The sequence below is a fragment of the Amblyomma mixtum genome, chromosome 6, assembly GCF_055824585.1.
Source record: "Amblyomma mixtum isolate Tamu chromosome 6, ASM5582458v1, whole genome shotgun sequence".
In the NCBI taxonomy this organism is placed as follows: Eukaryota; Metazoa; Arthropoda; class Arachnida; order Ixodida; family Ixodidae; genus Amblyomma; species Amblyomma mixtum.
The window spans coordinates 82,310,814-82,329,039 of record NC_143017.1 but is presented as its reverse complement, the minus strand read 5'-3'; the positions used below and the strand labels follow the sequence as shown (position 1 = coordinate 82,329,039).

Here is an 18,226-nt window from a genome sequence, read left to right as displayed (position 1 = left end):
TTTGCAATGATAACTTTATTTGAGAGCTATGTCTTAACATATTGTCACGACCAGAGGAGCCGTCAAGGTAGACGTCGAGAAGAACCCAAGACCGGGAGCCTTTTTTTTTAATTATGGAGCCAGCTTCCACGACACAGAACAGAACAGCGCGCCACGAGAGCCCACTGCCGCTTCGTCGTCGTCTTCGACTCAGCGCGGAGGCCACGCGGCGCGTTAGGCGCGTGGCAATATGCTCAGCCATATGAACGCACAAACTGCAAAAGCACCAGAACGAGACCTCTAACCAAGTAGCTGCTACCATATATCGCTTCATCTGTACTGCAGTGTACCGCCCCCGGGCTTCAGACAAACGTGACAACCCTGGAGTGCCATGTAGATATGACAATGTCAGCTTAAAATTTAATTTCACCCTGATACGTTAATGGCGTCAACGGCAATGCACGACTCAATTTACACTTTCGTTTGAGAACGAAAATAAAAAACTATATTAGAAGATCCTTCTGACGATACGTACATGCACTTCCCCTGAGCTGAGTTACCATTTATTAGTGAATGTAGGCTTTTCTTTGGCCGAAATGCTTCTGTGTGCGCGGTCTGCCCACCCAGAAAAACAAAAACTGACGACCAACGACGCATCTTGTCGCTCGCCCTGTCGCACGAAAAGCAGCTGCTAGCGGCTGCTCCTCAGGTGACTCATTATCCAGGGCATGTAGGAAGTGATGCGGGTGTAGAGTCCCGGAAGCAGGGGCCTAGCGCAGCCGATGCCACCGGATACGACGCCGATCACAACGTACGTGTCACCTTCCAGGACCATCAGGGGCCCGCCGGAGTCTCCCTGCGACAGCGAAGGGTGAGGGGTACAAGCAGGTGATGGAGATAGTGACCTTAGTTTCATTGCAGAAGGTGCTGTGAAGTTTATGGTTAACTGCAGCTACCTCCGTACCTGCTCCTGCTGGGGGTATTAATAGCGAGAGGAAGGCACACCAATGGCAGGTTCGAAGCTTGCTGAAGGTTTGGCATTTTCGGTCTTGAATGTCGCTGACAATACGGACAAAACAAGACACCGACGAAACGAAGGCCTAGGGGTCTTAAGTGCTGGCAGATTTGAGGAAATATTTTTTTTAATAAACGCGTGCTTGGGAATCCGTACTAAACTGCAAATGGAGCCTACCGACGGAGCTTTAGTTTTATCGGGTTTAATCACTGTGCGTCCGCAGAGTGATTTCCTCTCTCGACTAGATCAGTATGGCCTATGTCGCGTAGGCAGTGTGACCACAGTCAGCAAACGCAACATGATTCTACATAAAAAAAGTCTTGAGTGGCGCAAGCAAGAAATGATAATGATCACTAGATGAAGGGGTTGGTGGTAAGTACTTACATTCATTACAGCAAAAACCAACCTCAGTACCGTCATCAAAAACATTAAGCACAGATTTCCATGCCCGCTCAAGTTACCTCAGCGAAATTTAACTGCAGCCGCTACCTCCTCTTGCTGTTAAGCACGGTTATTCCCTCCACCATACACAGAAATAGTTTTTTGTTAGAGGGACCATAGTTCACGCGCAGTATTAAAACGAACATACCATTCATGTTTAATGCAGTCCAATTTTTACAGCTTAATCAAGTTATTCAAGTTACTTTTGAGGACAGTGCGTCATACAACACCTTTTCTTATATACCTCTTTCTTGCCTGATACGAGACACCTTCACTGAGAGGTACTTCAGTGATTTTGACAACAAACGATGAACTTTCGCATATGCGAACTCAACTTTCATTATTTCTCTGGTGATAGCATAAAGCGTTGCTGTGCTTTGTCTTGCAAATTAAAATGTGCCCACACTGGTAACCTCCAAGACCACACATTGCTAACTACACAACTTGAAGTACATTATGCAATATACGTATTTTCTCAAATAATCTCTCGGCACTCAATATTTTCACTTCGCAAGAACTCACCGTGCAGGCGTCCTTTTTTCCATCTTTGTGCCCGGCGCAGAGTTGCTCTCTGGCTACACGTATGGACTTCTTGGCCTGGGTGTAGAGTCCGTTGCACTCGCCATTGCTCATGAGCTGCACCTCGACTTTCTGCAGGACGTCCGTCATGTACGCACTCAGGCTCTCGTCCTTGAAGGAGTCTGCATGCGGTAGCAAGAAGTAGACAGCAGTCGTAATCAACCTGGCTGCAAGATATGAACGTTTCCTGTTCTTATCGACATCGTTACTATATTTAAGTGAAACGTGTTGGAAGGGAAGGGGGGGGGGGGGGGGCGAGCTGGAAGCTGGAAGTCTGGAAGTAAAAGAGCCTTAAAATTTACCAAAAAATTGAAAATTGAGATCTGAGCCCTTTATTTCCCGGCTTACATAAAAATCCATTATAATGCTCTCAGCCAGATTTTGATGCACCTCGAGGTCTGCAGTTTACTAGAACACTTTCGCGTCAGCTCTACAGCGCTCACCTGTCGAGGTCCAAGCTGACCTTAATTAAAGTATAGACTGCGCATGTCTTTAAAAGAATAAAAGAGATTATTTTTATCTATTCATTTATTTTCAAAATACTGCCAACCCCTAGAGAGGTTATTGCAGTGGGTAAACTGACATAGACATTTATTCACAATTCTATTTCTGGCTACGGCTTGGAGCCAGAACAAAGGACAGAGCAGCTTGCAACATATACAAGACGCAAACACCATCAACTTAAAGGGATACTGAGGCGGTTTTCGAATCAGCTAACCTACTAGAATTTTGAAGTAGTGTCGTTGCTGATCACATCTGTGTAGTTACGTTTTCGATTTTAGCTAAATTAGTGACGCAATCACCAATTGAAAGCACGATGTTTAAATCTCCCGCGTCCCGCGCGAGCGCAGGAGAGGAGAACAGCAGAGAGAGAAATCTCGTCCATGTCGGCCAACGTGACGTCATGTTGAGGAGCAGGGGATGCTTCAACGCACCCGCGCGAGCTTTCACCGAGGGTTTATTCTCGTGTTTCTTGCGTTGTGGCGTACAAAATGAGTCAGCCGACCTTGAGCATCAGGTTCAACATGAGATTCTGCTCTGCGTTCGTGTCCACGAAAAATTACGGCCGCAACTGTGTCGTCTTCCACTGTTTTCCACAAGACCATAAGCTCGTAGCGCAGGCGCTCGCTGCTGTGACGAGGGGGAATTCAAGCCGACTAAAGCAAGCGTACTCGGCTCGTGGCAATTTCGTCAGAGCGGCTGCATGCAGAGCTTGTCCCTAATGCGATCTTGTGAGACTTGTGTCAAAAAAGCACGGCTGAACCATTACAAAGTTACTTCGATTTTCTCGCGCATGTGATTCGTGTCACCATTGCCAAGAAGGGCCTCTTCTAAAGGTAGAAACATGCTCACTTAGCCCCTGCAGAATTTTTATAGAGGCTCGAGCATTCGTCGATCTCCTGAGCTTAGACTCGGCCAGACCACCGGAGGCATCCTCAGCGAGGCCCGGTTAGTGACTTTAGGCTCGATTCGGCGCGTCCAAGCTAGCAAGCTAGCAAGCAATCAAGCAAGCAAGCAAGCGAGCAAGCAAGCAAGCAAGCAAGCAAGCAAGCAAGCAAGCAAGCAAGCAAGCAAGCAAGCAAGCAAGCAAGCAAGCAAAGCAAAGCAAAGCAAAGCAAGCAAGCAAGGAAGCAAGCAAGCAAGCAAGCAACCAAAGCAAAGCAAATCAAAGCAAGCAAGGAAGCAAGCGAGCAAGCAAGCTAGCAAGCAAGCAAGCAAGCAAGCAAGCAAGCAAGCAAGCAAGCAAGCAAGCGAGCAAGCAAGCAAGCAAGCAAGCAAGCAAGCAAGCAAGCAAGCAAGCAAGCAAGCAAGCAAGCAAGCAAAGCAAAGCAAATCAAAGCAAAGCAAGCAAGCAAGCAAAGCAAAGCAAAGCAAATCAAAGCAAAGCAAGCAAGCAAGCAAGCAAAGCAAAGCAAATCAAAGCAAAGCAAAGCAAAGCAAAGCAAAGCAAATCAAAGCAAAGCAAAGCAAGCAAGCGAGGAAGCAAGCGAGCAAGCAAGCAAGCAAGCAAGCAAGCAAGCAAGCAAGCAAGCAAGCAAGCAAAGCAAAGCAAATCAAAGCAAAGCAAGCAAGCAAGGAAGCAAGGAAGCAAGCAAGGAAGCAAACATGGAAGCAAGTAAGCAAGCAAGTAAGCAAGCAAGCAAAGCAAAGCAAATCAAAGCAAGCAAGCAAAACAAAGCAAGCAAGCAAGCAAAGCAAAGCAAAGCAAGCAAGCAAGCAAGCAAGCAAGCAAGCAAGCAAGCAAGCAAGCAAGCAAGCAAGCAAAGCATAGCATAGCAAGCAAGCAAGCAAGCAAGCAAGCAAGCAAGCAAGCAAGCAAAGCAAAGCAAAGCAAAGCAAGCAAGCAAGCAAGCAAGCAAGCAAGCAAGCAAGCAAGCAAGCAAGCAAGCAAAGCAAAGCAAGCAAGCAAGGAAGCAAGCAAGCAAGCAAGCAAGCAAAGCAAAGCAAAGCAAGCAAGCAAGAAAGCAAGCAAAGCAAAGTAAGCAAGCAAGCAAGCAAGCAAGCAAGCAAGCAAGCAAGCAAAGCAAAGTAAGCAAGCAAGCAAGCAAGCAAGCAAGCAAAGCATAGCAAGCAAGCAAGCAAGTAAGCAAGCAAGCAAAACAAAGCAAGCAAGCAAAACAAAGCAAGCAAGCAAGCAAGCAAGCAAGCTAGCTAGCTAGCTAGCTAACAAGCAAGCAAGCAAGCAAGCAAGCAAGCAAGCAAGCAAGCAAGCAAAGCAAAGAAAAGCAAAGCAAAGTAAGTAAGGAAGCATCGAACCTATTCATATGCGGCATCTCGTTTAGTTGTACCTAGGCGATTAAAATTAACGCGTTCGACAGAGATCTGTTTGATTTCGGATGCAAATTTAAGAGAGAAATGAACGCCAACCAAGTTATTGCAAAAAAACAGGATGTTGCGAAACTTTGCTAGGTTTCTTCAAGTTGTGGCAGCGGGCGAGTTACAGTTAGCTTGGCTTTTCAACACACATATAATTGACCACCAGGTCCCTGAACCTAAACTGCAGATCTAGGGAGGGCGAACGCTTCCGAGGGAGCGATCAATATTTCCCCGACATCTGCTGAACGCGCTACGACTGAAGCAGCAGCCTTGTGCGCCTATTTGGCTTGGTTTCCAGTGCATAATAAGTGCATCACTATCCTGCGGTCACATGCCTCGCAGTGCTAGGCCACTGCGCTTTGCACATTTTGACATCCGCTTTGTGCTACTTCATCGTTTCCTTGAAATACTTTAATGCCATAACGTACAACGCCGGGTACTGAGAATAGGACTTGTTGTACACAAGGCCTTGGGCCTTTTGTTTAGGATGACGCTCTTTCGGGCGAGCCTGAAGGCGTCCGGTGGTGGAAATTGGCTTGAATATTGCTCGCACCCGTTCCTTTCCGAGAATACGAGCTGAGGTTTTGCTGACACCTTTTACGCATGGAATGCATACGCGTCTCTTACGCTGGCGTATGCTTGTGCCAGGCGCAGAATTTTTCATTGCGTCTTCTTTTGTTTCAGGTGATACTTGGAATGAACAAACTCTAGTATCCTTTTCTCTGGAGGTCAGCGGATAACTAGTCGCCATATTCGCGTTTACAGCACCACGGAAAGCTGCGATCTGCACTCAACGCAGCGCCGGCTACATATCGGCAGCTTCTCCGGTCCTCAATGTGTCGTCACGACCTCTTGACCAATCAACGGCGATGGCGCGCCGCACGATGTGCCCCGCAGCACTGGCCGCATATATCTGCTAAAAAAGGCAATTCGCGCTTGTTTTTGAACTTTTTGAATGCGATATTCCAGTACAGAGCATGAAAAACAATAGGACGCCGCTGCCAGCCAGATTTTCGAAAAAGTGCTTCAACGTCTCTAAATAAAAGAAAGGACTGCCTTCTCGTCAATCTCAACAACATTATCAAATGCTCTCTACGCAGTAATACACGGATTCAGCTCATTCTATCCACGCACAGATTGAGGAGAAAAGAACAAAAATGAATTATTAGCGGAGAAAACTTCTTTTAATCTCTTTTGTGTGCATCTTTCGAGTCGGGCGAGTGTGTTTAAAGCTTGCAAAAACTGAGCAGTTTATCTTAAAGAAGTTATGGAATAGTCTAGAGACGCCCATGTAAAGCTCTTCACACTGGATAGATAACCGCATAGGTATTGAGGAGAGGTTTGAAATTTGAAGCACAGTTGATATACACCCATGAGGTCTGTTTTATAAATATAATTTTTCTTCTGCAGAAACTAGAAAACGTGTTTTGCCTAAAAAGGTAGTTTACTTGATTTTACAGATTAGTAAAACAGTTTAAATGCTTTAACGCCTGTCAGTGTTTTCTGGGTACCTTGATGTTCACTAAAATTTCTTGGCGTAACAACGACCATAAACAATTTAGCTTCCTTCCTCAACATTCGCTGTAATTATGCATCTAGTCTCACGTGATGATTACATTTTAATTAGTTTAGTTTGTATTTTATTACGCCCGCAATTACACTCTTTGCGAACAGACACCGAAAACTGTTTTTGGACAAATTTTCTGTTGCGAACACCGCAAGAAAATCTCGTGTGCAGCCACTGCACACGTATGCAAAAAAGCGTACATACATGCTTACAAACTAACTGTTCCCACCTAAAGCATATTAAGCTTTTATGGTATTAGCCTTTCACTCAAAAAAAAAAAACACGTGACCGCCTCCTCTAACCAGGCAGAGAAAATCCGCCGGAACCGCACTGAAGCCTACTCCATACGTGAAGCATTTTTACCGCACGCTACTATCAGCATTCTCTCAAGCGCATATCCTCGTAGCAAAAAAGAAAAGAATTATGACCGAAGGCTGCCTAAACCGGAGCCGACCGGTTCACCCGCGTGCCGCAGGAGTACGAAGTGAGCTCTTCCTACAAGCCCGGGTTCCGGATTACGAAAGAAAAACAATTCTGCAACCCGCACATTACAGGTGAGCTCGTTAGCGCGTATACAGACGGATGCGGTGGAACTGGAGCTCGGCCTTCCTGATAAGTCGGCCCTATAACTAAAGGGCGCGAGCTAAACTACGTGCGAGGCTGGTGCTGTTTGCCGAGCGCATGTGACTGCGCGTGTCCTATCAGAAAGGCCACTCATATTTTATTTGCCACGAGCCGCTCGTGTATTTTACTGCTTTTGTGTCTTTCAAAAAAGGTTTATCAGTTCATTTCTGATTGGGCATAGGCGTAATTTCGCAACAGAAATCTTTACAAGAATGTAAACACTCAAGCGAATAGGAAAGGCCCAAAAGAAGGGTAGAGCAGATGAGGACGAAGATTGCCGCGATAAATAAATGGCAATTGCTCTACGAGAAGCATTTCGCAAGGTATTAGCGCTCAGACATCGATAAGTCCTGGTATACTGAAAAACAAAACACAGGATCTTTGAGATGCTCCGTTCAATTTCTAACGTCATTTTAAACTGTAGTTCAAGGTTACATTATTTGCGGATGAATTCATTTACAATTATGCTGTGAACAATAGTACAATAAGTATATCCTTCGCCACGAAACGTAATCTTATTGGTATATTACATCCGTCGTAGCTGCCATCAAAGTAAAAATATTTTACGAAGTTCGAGACCCTATTACCACGTAAAGTAGAACATCGGAAACCTCTTAAACATTTACGAAATAATTTGCCTGAAGTGCGTCGGCTAACACGCCCAAAGAAATTATAATAACCGCAGTGGCCGCCAGACTGCACCGCCCACCGAGCACCTCGCGCCGCATAAAGATTAGGAACAGGCAGCGGCAGGCAGCCTTCGTGGCCACAACTATAGACAGTTTTGGAGGTGCCTACCACCAAGCAAACCGGCAGGCAGGCAGGCATGAATCCCACGACCTTGTGCTCGGGCCGGGGCCACCATAACTAACGCGCTCCGGGGAATCACCCCAAGGCAAAACCTTTTGCACAAGAACGGCTGCTGCGCTGGAAGCGGCATCATGCGTAGGGGAAAACCAGGAAGCGTGCGTTCGCAAGGACCTCTCGCTTGGGGAATCCCCGCCCCCGAGCCGACAACAGCGCTGGATGCTCACCGAGCCGCAGTTCCCGGACGTAGCCCCAGCCGGCGACGGTGCCGTTCTTGCCGGCGGCGTACAGGCGCCGGTCCGACGTCGACGGCAGGCAGGCCGGCGAGACGAACGCGCCCAGCGGGATGTCCGAGGCGAGCCGGAGCAGGCCGATGTCGTTGCTGAGCCGCTTGGGCTGGCCGAACAGCGGGTGCAGCAGCAGCTTCTCCGGGGCCAGGTCCAGCGACGAGTGGCCCAGCTCGGCCTGGTACAGGTGGTACTCGCCCACGCGCACCCGCAGGTTCCGGAGTGTGGCCCTGCACCGCCCAGATGTGCACCGTCATCGCACGGTCCTGCCTTCAGCGCCGGTTTCAGAAACCTGACAGGTACTGTGGAAACACTCCTAGTACATCGCGGTTCGTGGACAGTGCATGGCCGTATAGAGATCCTCGATATTCCAATCTCTGGTATGGAGCATGGAAATGTTGTCCTAGTCGCGGACATATATTGCAAGTCCTGATATATGTTGTCGAACACTGCAGCAATGGCTGGCGCAAAATGTCGCGGGCACGGATGAATCTCCTGCCTTGAAAGCTCGAAACGGAACCCTTAACTGTCTCGTAAGGGTACGCCGAAGATCAGAGCATGAACTGTACCGCAACATTCAGTAGAGCTTAGAAATGAAACTGGCACAACCGGCAACTCCTTGTTCCCCTATACGAGGACCTTCCCGGCACTAGGCACATGTCGAGTGAACAGATTGGTATCGACAGTCAATTAGTGTAAATAGTAGTGATCTTTGCTTTACTGGGTTTAATATCCTGATGGCGATAATTGTCAGACTGTGCGAAAAGTGTCAAAAGCGCAAAATACATAAAGAAAGAGAAGCAGCTGTGTTGTTCTCATTATGTCTTAAAGATTTCGGAGTTCATTGAAGTTTAATAGAGTTTTATTATTCCGCACGTAGTACTGTAGGAAATCCCATTCTTGTCCAACCGCTTCTTGCATGGCTCTTAGAATCAGTGCTCTCATCGATGGCGCATTAATTTATCGTGATATGCTATTTCGTTAATGTATTGAAAACGTGCAGTTCCTTTTGCCATGCCCTAATTTGCCCTGAAACACACACAAAAAAAGATAAAAACAGACCGTATTCGCGATATCTTTGTTTTCTCTATTTTTTTTCAACCATCTCCTTTGCAAGCAATTAATTCCCGATGTTGTGTATTGTTGTGTACGAAAAGGCTTTGCCAGCTGGTCTAATTCGTTCAACATTCACGTCTTCCACATGAAGATTTGGCAGGTAGCAGGCGAAAGCAAACTGCCAATACAGAGCTGGTTTTTCGCTGGCACTACTTTTGAGGAGATTATAGCCCTGTTTGGATGTACTTAGCTGGCGTTAAAACGAGCGATACAGCATCAGTTTCCTCAACGGCACATTGTGAGCGATGGAAGGCAGACGTTGTGCTGATAAAAAAATACACTGATGTCTTTTTGTTGTTGTTGAGTGGACGCTGCTTGAAACTAAAATTGGCAGCAGAACATTTATCCTATACGAGAGGCATTTTGGTGTAATGCTTTCTTTTCAACTTTTCACAGTCTGCCATTTACTCCTCCCCTCTAGTAACACTTGTTGTTGGGCTAGTCGGTGCATAGTTCCACGTACAAAAGTTAGCGCAATACACAAGACAATCACAAGAAAGGTGGACAGGACAACGCGCTGACAACAATCAGTTGTCAGTAGCACTTTGTTCTTGTGTTCTTTGTCTTGTGTTTTGCGCTAACTTTTGCACGTAAACTCCTCGCCTCCTTTACGGTGTGGACAAGACATTTTGTTTTTATTCGTTTTTTTGGCAGCGTGCACTCTATTTCATGTCCATTTCAAGGAGTTCTGCTTCTTAGATGTGTTTGTCACAGTATTGAGAGCGCCAGTCAAGACACTGGAGTCGGAAGGGATCAGTATATAACTTCCTTTGCTACACACTGGTAGATCCAATGTTTGTTGAATTTTTAAGGAAGTTTATTTGACGTAAATAACCGAGTACTGGAAAAACACCGTTTATCGACAGCAGGCTATAAGAAACGATGAAGTGCATGCCGACGTACTTGTTTTTGGTAACACAAGAATTGGAACGCAGTCTATCTTCTTTCGTTTGAGTTACTGATCATCTGTTTGAGGTTAAAATAAGTTAACCAACCAATATTAAACCAATATTTTTCAGTTCATTACTTAAGAGGAGTGCGGAAGGCCTTGGAACGTTCTTAAACACCGCGTATAAAACTGTGAGAGAAAAATTACGTTTTCTTTTTATTTTGTTAAGAAAACACAATTCAAATCAAACAACCTACATTGGTTATTTCATGTTACGGAAAGTCGCTCACAACTGCACGACGGAAAATGAAAAGAATTCATTGACTGATTTACGCGAATTGTAATTATGTGATCAGTAATAAGCCAGTAATTACCCGGAAGAGCGAAATACAACGTTAATACCACTAACACGTATCCAAAATATTGAACAAACTAGAAATAACTACCACAAATAAACAAGCACTAGGCAAAGAACAGCTCTCAGTATCACGTGCAACCCGCATACGGCGCCAGGCATTGCGCTCTGGATGTGACACGGAGAATTCCGTACTGTTCAAAACAAAAAGAAGCGGCTCCCATTCAGTGTTTCCGTTGTTGCAAGCTGTATATGGCTTGTCGAACAGCGCCGATCGGCATAAGCAAAAATAGAGCGCGCGCACACACACACGCGCGAAGGGCCGCTTTCTATTTGCTTATTTGTTACTGCAGGGTCTCAAGGACAAGCGACGGCAATAAGGAAGCAAAATGGAAACAAAACAAAACAATGATGAAACATTCATGTCACGAAATGAATGTTTCATTACTGTCTCTCGTTTAATTATATATCCTTTTCTTTGTTGCTGGCGCTTAGTATTCAGAACGTGCCGTGGAAAATAAACAGATGGAAGCCGGCACTGAGAGCTTCTGCTCTGTCTTGGACTTTGCTGTTTCAGAGAACTTCTACAAGTAATCGAAAATCGATTAGCCAAACATGTATCAGTTCAGCATATGATAAAACTTTAAATCACTATGCAGTGCTACGCATGTGTACAGTTGAGTGCGTGCTTGCTACTGGCGCATGTTATTCTCTAAGTCAAGCATTACTTATTGAGCATCCTTTGTGCGTCACTTTAGGAACTATCGTTTCATTTCTGTGCTCGTATTTTTTTCTCTCCAGAAAAGCTTGAATCTCATATTGAAATCTTAATTCTATTCCATACTAAGACAACTGTAAAAGTTGGGAGAAGCTCGCAGTCACTGCTTCGGCCGTACACTTGGGTTGCGTCACTGCTCACCTAAAAACCAAGAAGTTGAAGAGCTCACTAAAAAGAAAACAATTACCCCACGATTATTCGTTGTCATCAGTGTCTTTTACTACCGCAGCTGTTGCATACTTTTCCCATTTGTACTCTTCCGGCGAGAACTGCTTGTTCCATGACCCTTCTTTTAGCCTGTTCTTACCCCTCCTTTTGCAAATGTGAGTTACTTCAGTTGGGGCGCTCGTAATTCAACCATGTGGGGACTCGCCCGTGACTGTATCCTGGCGTCGAGATTACCCGCAGAGCCCTCATACAAAACCCCCGTGCTTCCTTGGCGGAATGGGGCCGTAACGTATTCTGTAGTCTTCCCCTGTAGTCTTCCGTTCATTGCCAAGAAAACCTGTCACCGATAATAACTATAATCGGGGGCAGCTTTCTGTGGCTATGCAGTGAAAGCTTCCAGCGCGCGCTGCCAGCTTATCCATCATGAGCACGTGATAAGAGCGCGCTTCTTAAAGGTGCACTAAAGAGGAATCTGAACACGTTTTTTACCGCGGGAACTCGGTATACACGTTCCGAGCATGCTTAGAAACTTCGAATTATTGTCCTGTGCGACAGATTTACATAATTTAAATCTGATTAAACATCCCGGCTCCCGCCTTTTTGGAACTCACCGCAGATGGCAGGAGGAGTCAACTAACGCGCGACTCCTTTCACGCAGTCGCGTGGCAGCTTCGCTTTCGATTTTGTTTTTTAGGTTTCCTTGAATAAATAAATCCAGTCAGAGTCTACACAGCCGCAAATTAGGCCCTCGGAAATAAAAATAGGCGTGGAATCTTTGCTTTCGCCGATCGCTGCGTATCACTCAGCCGACGGCAGAGTGGCAAGCCATCACGGGTCTGGCGGAAAGGTTGGTTGACTCCTCCTACCGTCTGCGGTGAATTCAAAAAAAGGCGGGAGCCGGGACGTTTAATCCAATTTAAATTATGCAAATCGGCCGCACAGGAAAATAATTCGAAGTTTCTAAAATTGCTCAGAACGTGTAGGTCGAGTTCTCGCGGTACAAAGACAAGTTCAGATTCCTCTTTAGTGCATCATTAATAACATGCGCATCGCACTCGTAGTTTCCACTGCATAGCCACAGAAAGCTGTTCCCGAGTACGTACAGCTATTATCGGCGACAGCCTTTCTTGGAAAAGAAGGGAAGATTACATAGGTGTAGCATTCGTGATTGCATCATTCCGTAAAATAATTCGAACGCACGGCGGTGCCCCTGACGAATTTCCCTCTCCAACTACCTTAAAAGGACAGTGAGGAGAGCTCTATTAATATTTTTTTAAACGCAAAATATGATAGTTCGGCATTTCATGCCTTTGTTGCCTCTTGGCCGGCAGCGAAAGATGCATTTATTTCTAAAAAAATTGGATTCGGAGTTGAAAAAGTTTTTCCCGCCGCTCTGATTCAAACTTGGGATTCTCTTATGACGACACAGGACTAAGTGACGTGAAAATGACGTGCACATGACGTAACGCAGACTCCGTGATTTCTGACGGCAAGCAGTGCGGCCATTGAAGGACTATGGTGCGGCCTAGCAGCAGCCGAAAAGAAAGCTACCGCCGGCCGTACGTTGAAGGCATCTATCGGCTATTGCGGCCGTCGCTACCGTTGCTTCGTTTACGTTTGCACCGGCGTTTTGCCAGTGTTACGATGGATCCCGCTCTCGAAGTCGTCAACGAAGTTCTCGCAAATAGACACCTTTAGCATACCGTGTAACTTGTTACCGTTAGCGGAATACCAGGAGCCCGCCTACCGCCGGTGAGCAGGCGTTGGTTGGTGCCGATGCTGCAGGTGCGCGCGTAGCTGCCAGATACGTGGCGCCATCTGGCGACGTCAAGGAGATTTGCGCATGCATTGGCTGCGCCTCAGTGATTCGTGACCCCTCGTGTCCCAGTGTTTTTAGAGCCATTGGTTCTAGCAACACTGTTTTGTCCTATGACGTCATCACGCTTGTACTTGCGAGTTTGGCCTGTGGCGGCGATACCTGTATTTTGGTTCTTGCTCTTTTCTGCGTTAGAAGAGCTTTGTTGTCAGTATGAGTGACGTTTTTGTAATCAGGAGCTGGTATTCTGTCGATACAAGCCAACTTCAATTTCTCCTCAGTGTCCCTTCAGCTGCTGCGGCAGGTGGCGCCATCTACGGAAAGTTCTGGTAACTAGACATGCTTAGCCATGGCTGGACTGGAGCGGCGGCGGCGTGCGCTTCTCCGCTCCAGTCCGACCATGGCGTAGAAAATCGGTTGCAATCAAGAAAGCTGTTTTTTTCCTTGACTTTCACCATTGAAAGTTGTAAGTTGTGTTACAAATATGCCTTATAAACTATCCTTAAAATATGAGATATTCTAGGATAAAAAATTGGAGCCTTATCAAGGTTAAGCCCAGTGGATGCGAAGCATGTCCTTAGCGTTTGGAGGCATCTTGACCGCATGCACGCCCGGCGCAAAGACGCTGGCGCGGTTGCGGGCAAAGAGGCTGACGCGACGGCGGGCGCGCGCCGCCTCATCCCTGGAGTGACGTGACATATCACGTGATGCAGCGATGGTGGCGCCGCCGCCGCGTCGCGCGCGACGGCGCGAACCGAAGCGTGGAAGCCTCCGCCGGGCGACGTCCGACGGCGCGATATAAGGCCCCATCTGCAGCTGGTGTGACGTCATCACGTGACGTCACATCATGTGATCTCACTTCAAGGTCAATGGTGGCCACCGCCGGGAGGCGACCGACGGCGCGATATGAGGCCCCATCTGCAGCCGGTGTGACGTCATCGCGTGACGTCATGTCACGTGACCTACTTGAAGGTCACTTGAAGGTCAATGGTGGCCACCGCCGGGCGTCGCGCGAAGGCCCGAAGCCTACGTTAATATGCTTCGCATAAAAACTATTAACTGCAAACGGGGAGTGTATTCCGCTGCATAGGAAGAAAGGGCGCATTTGGGCTTCCTAGCTCCCGCCCCATTGCCACAGAAAGTCGGCGCGGAGCCTCTGCCGACCGGCGAGAGCCACCTACGCGTCGAGCACCACGGCGGTATAACAGAAAGGAGACCACTGGTCTTGGTCGTGGGTAAACCGAAGCGCTCGGCTCCGCTCTTGGCCAGCGGAATGTAGCCTCGTGGGACCGGGTCTCACTAGCTCGCGCCGTCCAGCCTCGAAGCATTGGTGTCGCCCAGCCGTGCCCTATGCGGACATTCGCCGCAATTTAAGCCGGTGACTAGAACGTGTTTGACTCTCTAGCGTAGCCCGTCCGAGGAACGCCTCCTCGGCTGTCGCTAGCCGGCGTTTACTGTCTCAGCAGCAGTAAATGTTGCTTGTGACAGTCGCCTCGAGACGTTAAACCCCACAATTCACAGTTTATAGAATATTGCTGTGTTTCTTCCCAAAAGTACGTCCCACCGTGATCGGCTTGCGCAATGTTGCGTTTGCGATCACGGAAGGGGGTAGCGGTCGGACCGACAGCCGCGAACGAGCGGAAATATTCATATACATATGTTCCTCCGTGCATTTAAAACTCCACAAACAATCGGAAACGTATAGTAGTCACGTGATGAGCAAGCGGGAGGAAGGCTCGCACGACTGCATGCTCGCGGTGGCCTCACGGCTTAGGGTCAGGTGACTGGCGCTGATATGTGAATGATCGATGCTAATGCCGTCAGCAGCGCTGATCTCGCATGGCTCCATGCTCACAGTGACGCCACAGCTCATGGCTAAATGACCAGCGCTATCGCGTGGGCTGCGCTGGTCAAAACAACGCCGATGGTGAGACTCCTCCAAAAACTGTGCGCAACGCTCTCGGGCGGTTCCTCGTCCTCAGCGACCTCACGGTAACATAATGTGCCATAACGAGCCACGTGACGGTGACAGGCGTGCCACGCTGCGGTCACGTGATGTCTTTAACCACCATCGGACGCCACTCAAGCCAGGAATGAGCTCTTAACAGTTGCTTCGCAAAACGAGAGATAAATAGGCTGTGAAACAAATTCACAGAGGACGGTGTAAGCAAGGATTCCTTGGTCTTCTACACTGCACTGCGCTCATTCGACTTCACCAAGTGAACGAGGTGTCGCAGAATAACACGGTGAGTTTTTTCCGCGGCTAAAACGGTGCTGTGAGCAAAATTCGCCGCTGACACACAGCAAATATATGCCGCCGTTACGGACGCCACTGAAGCGGTTGCGCCAATAATGGAAGGCGAGTGGTCACCAGGTCGCCAAATCCTACTAAATGTCTGCGCTCAAGATGTGGTGGTCGGCATAATGCCGAATCATATCGATTCAGTACAAAGCATATAAGGGCCAGTCGGTTTTCCGGCGCCATTCGACTGCGCCCTTCAATTATTTTTATGGCAGCCGGGTTTGGTAGTGGGGACGATGCCAGGTCTTGGACGACAATCTTTAAATGCTTAAATTGGCCGCCGCGGTGGCTCAGTGGCTATGATGCTCGGCTGCTGACCCGAAAGACGCGGGTTCGATCCCGGCCGCGGCGGCTGGAATTTCTTTGGAGGAGAAATTCTAGAGGCCCGTGTACTGTGCGATGTCAGTGCACGTTAAAGAACCCCAGGTGGTCGAAATTTCCGGAGCCCTTCACTACGGCGTCTCTCATAGCCTCAGTCGCTTTGGGACGTTAAACCCCATAAACCTAAACCTAAACCTTAAATTGTGGAGGTGTGCTTCAATCAGCCCTTTCAGTATCGACTGCTATTTAGTAAGTATTTAGTGGCAACTTTGAAAACATAATCTTGATCCATGAACTACTTGTTGCACCTACGACATTCGATAGGTTGGAGCAACCAAAAGGAAATAAAAATCATAAGCCCCTGTGCACCTACGACAGTGTGAATTCACATTTTTGACCGTCTTACGCCTAGATAACCATGACTACCTAAGCTTCCAATTTTTCAGATACAAATCGAAGTTTGCACCTCACTCAGTCGCGTATGTTTGGCACTGATGCACTAATATACCACAATGACAGAAGGATAAATAACATGCCGCTGTTACCCCGATGACACACGATTACAATGTGCAAAGCACGAGCTCACTAACACGCAAAAACTAAACACAAAAAAGTGACCCATGCCTTTTAAAACGCAGAAATTCTTTCCAGCACCCTTTGCTCCCATAGGATCAGGAGTCGCATGTTCCCCCTTGCGAAGCAAGATCAATGCTTGAGCCATTCGCTGCGGCGGTGATGCTCGCGTCCAGTATAGAAGGCCTGCGCGGTTGCTCTCAGTCCAACGTGGAATGGTAAAAATTATGGTGAGATCCAACCTCTGAAGGCAGCTGTGCGGGACGCCAGGTTAAAGCCATTTTCTCTCTCCGGCAGGTCACTTAAGACGGAAAGAAGTGGGCATTCGCGACCTTGAAAGCGGAAGCGCCGCCACCATGGGCGCTCAACGCTTTTGCATCTGCCCATTCGTTCCCACGCATCCCGCACGCTCTCCGGATCTGCCATGAAACAATATAATGTCGTTTGACGGCAAGAGCTGTTAACTTGAGCCCGCCCTCGGTCGTCGTGTAAGTGAAGGTTGTACTTGCAGTCTAAGAAATCTGCAAGCCAGGGAAAGAGCCCAGCGAGGAGAGGAAAGAAGAAGAGACGAGGAAAGGAGAGGAAATAGAAGAAGATAAAGAAGACACGAGCCAAGTCTAGAGAGAGAAGATAATGAAGAAGGGAAAGAAGAGAAAAATGAAGAGGTAGAAATAAGGTGGTTGTTTTTGAAAATTTTTATGGACGAATTTGAGTACGAACCCCGTGTAAATGACGGCTCTCGCCGAATCTTTAAACTAAGCGGTAGCCTAGTTTAGCGACTATTTTGTTTTATCGTGCAGATCAATGGAGCACAGCCACTTTGTAGAGCTAAATAGTGGTACAGAATTAAACTTTGTCGCAGCGAGAATTCCTGATTTCGCAGCCGTAGTTTTTAAAAATAGAATATGCAGCAAACTTGACGAGACTCCACAGAAGTAGCCCATGAAGCGCTTCCCAGATTTCTGCATACTCAGCAGCCGTTTGTGTCCTTTTAACTTCTAGACAGTGGTGACGAAGGACCTGCTAAGCGCATATAATTTACAGCTTCTGTTCATCCGGTTGGCCTCACAGATCAGTCGTTGTAAATGCGTATCCGTTTCTATAGCCTAACCAAACGTTAAAAAAATAAGCTGACAGAATTATACAATCCGTATCGTCTATACAGTATCATTACAGGAATAGGCAGACCCGCGTAAGATTTAGCTATCACCTGGGGTGTATTAAGAAGCCGATATGCAGGAGCGAAACCTGACGTTACATAGGAATTCTAGCGAAAAAAGGTGTTACTTTGTCTGGTATCACCTGTTTTAGGAACGCTCGAGTGGTTCATAAGCGATATAAACAGATATCAGGGTGGACACTAGCTTCCTCATTTGCTCTTTGGTTGGAGGTATACCATGCTAACCTTATATCACTGTCACGCGGGCGCATTTAGTGTCACTTTCCACAAGTTACATTTACCTAAAGTGTCATTCGCGCAGAACTACACGATCAGCTTTAGTGACACTCGCTTTGGAAAGAAATTTCCCCGTGGCGAGTTTGACGAACTCACTCCCCTTGGTCCAGCGAAGCGTGTGTGTATTCTCAACAGCAAGGCTCCGACATCAAAAAAATTTGTTTCTAGAATTAAAAGGTCTTCAGATCTCCATCTTACTTTCTTGATTCTGCTTTTTAATGAGAACTTGTTTTAAATCATCCGCAACTAAAAATACTCTTGAACAGCTACTCCCGCTCTGGAAGTGACGACGACCACCTTCCACGATAGGCCTAATTAGTCCGCAGGGTTCGTGTG

General features: G+C 47.3%; 1 protein-coding gene across 1 annotated transcript in view; it reads right to left on the bottom strand.

The window, feature by feature from the left end:
* Positions 1 to 233: 233 nt before the first annotated feature.
* Positions 234 to 18,226, bottom strand: part of LOC149339565 (serine protease 33-like) — a 51,535-nt gene continuing 33,542 nt past the window's right edge. The window contains exons 4-6 of the mRNA XM_089548282.1: positions 8,057 to 8,346; positions 1,958 to 2,136; positions 234 to 835 (exon numbers count right to left, since the gene is read on the bottom strand). Coding sequence (XP_089404408.1) covers positions 671 to 835; positions 1,958 to 2,136; positions 8,057 to 8,346 — 634 coding nt within the window. The 3' untranslated portion in view covers positions 234 to 670. The remainder of the gene's footprint in view (positions 836 to 1,957; positions 2,137 to 8,056; positions 8,347 to 18,226) is intronic.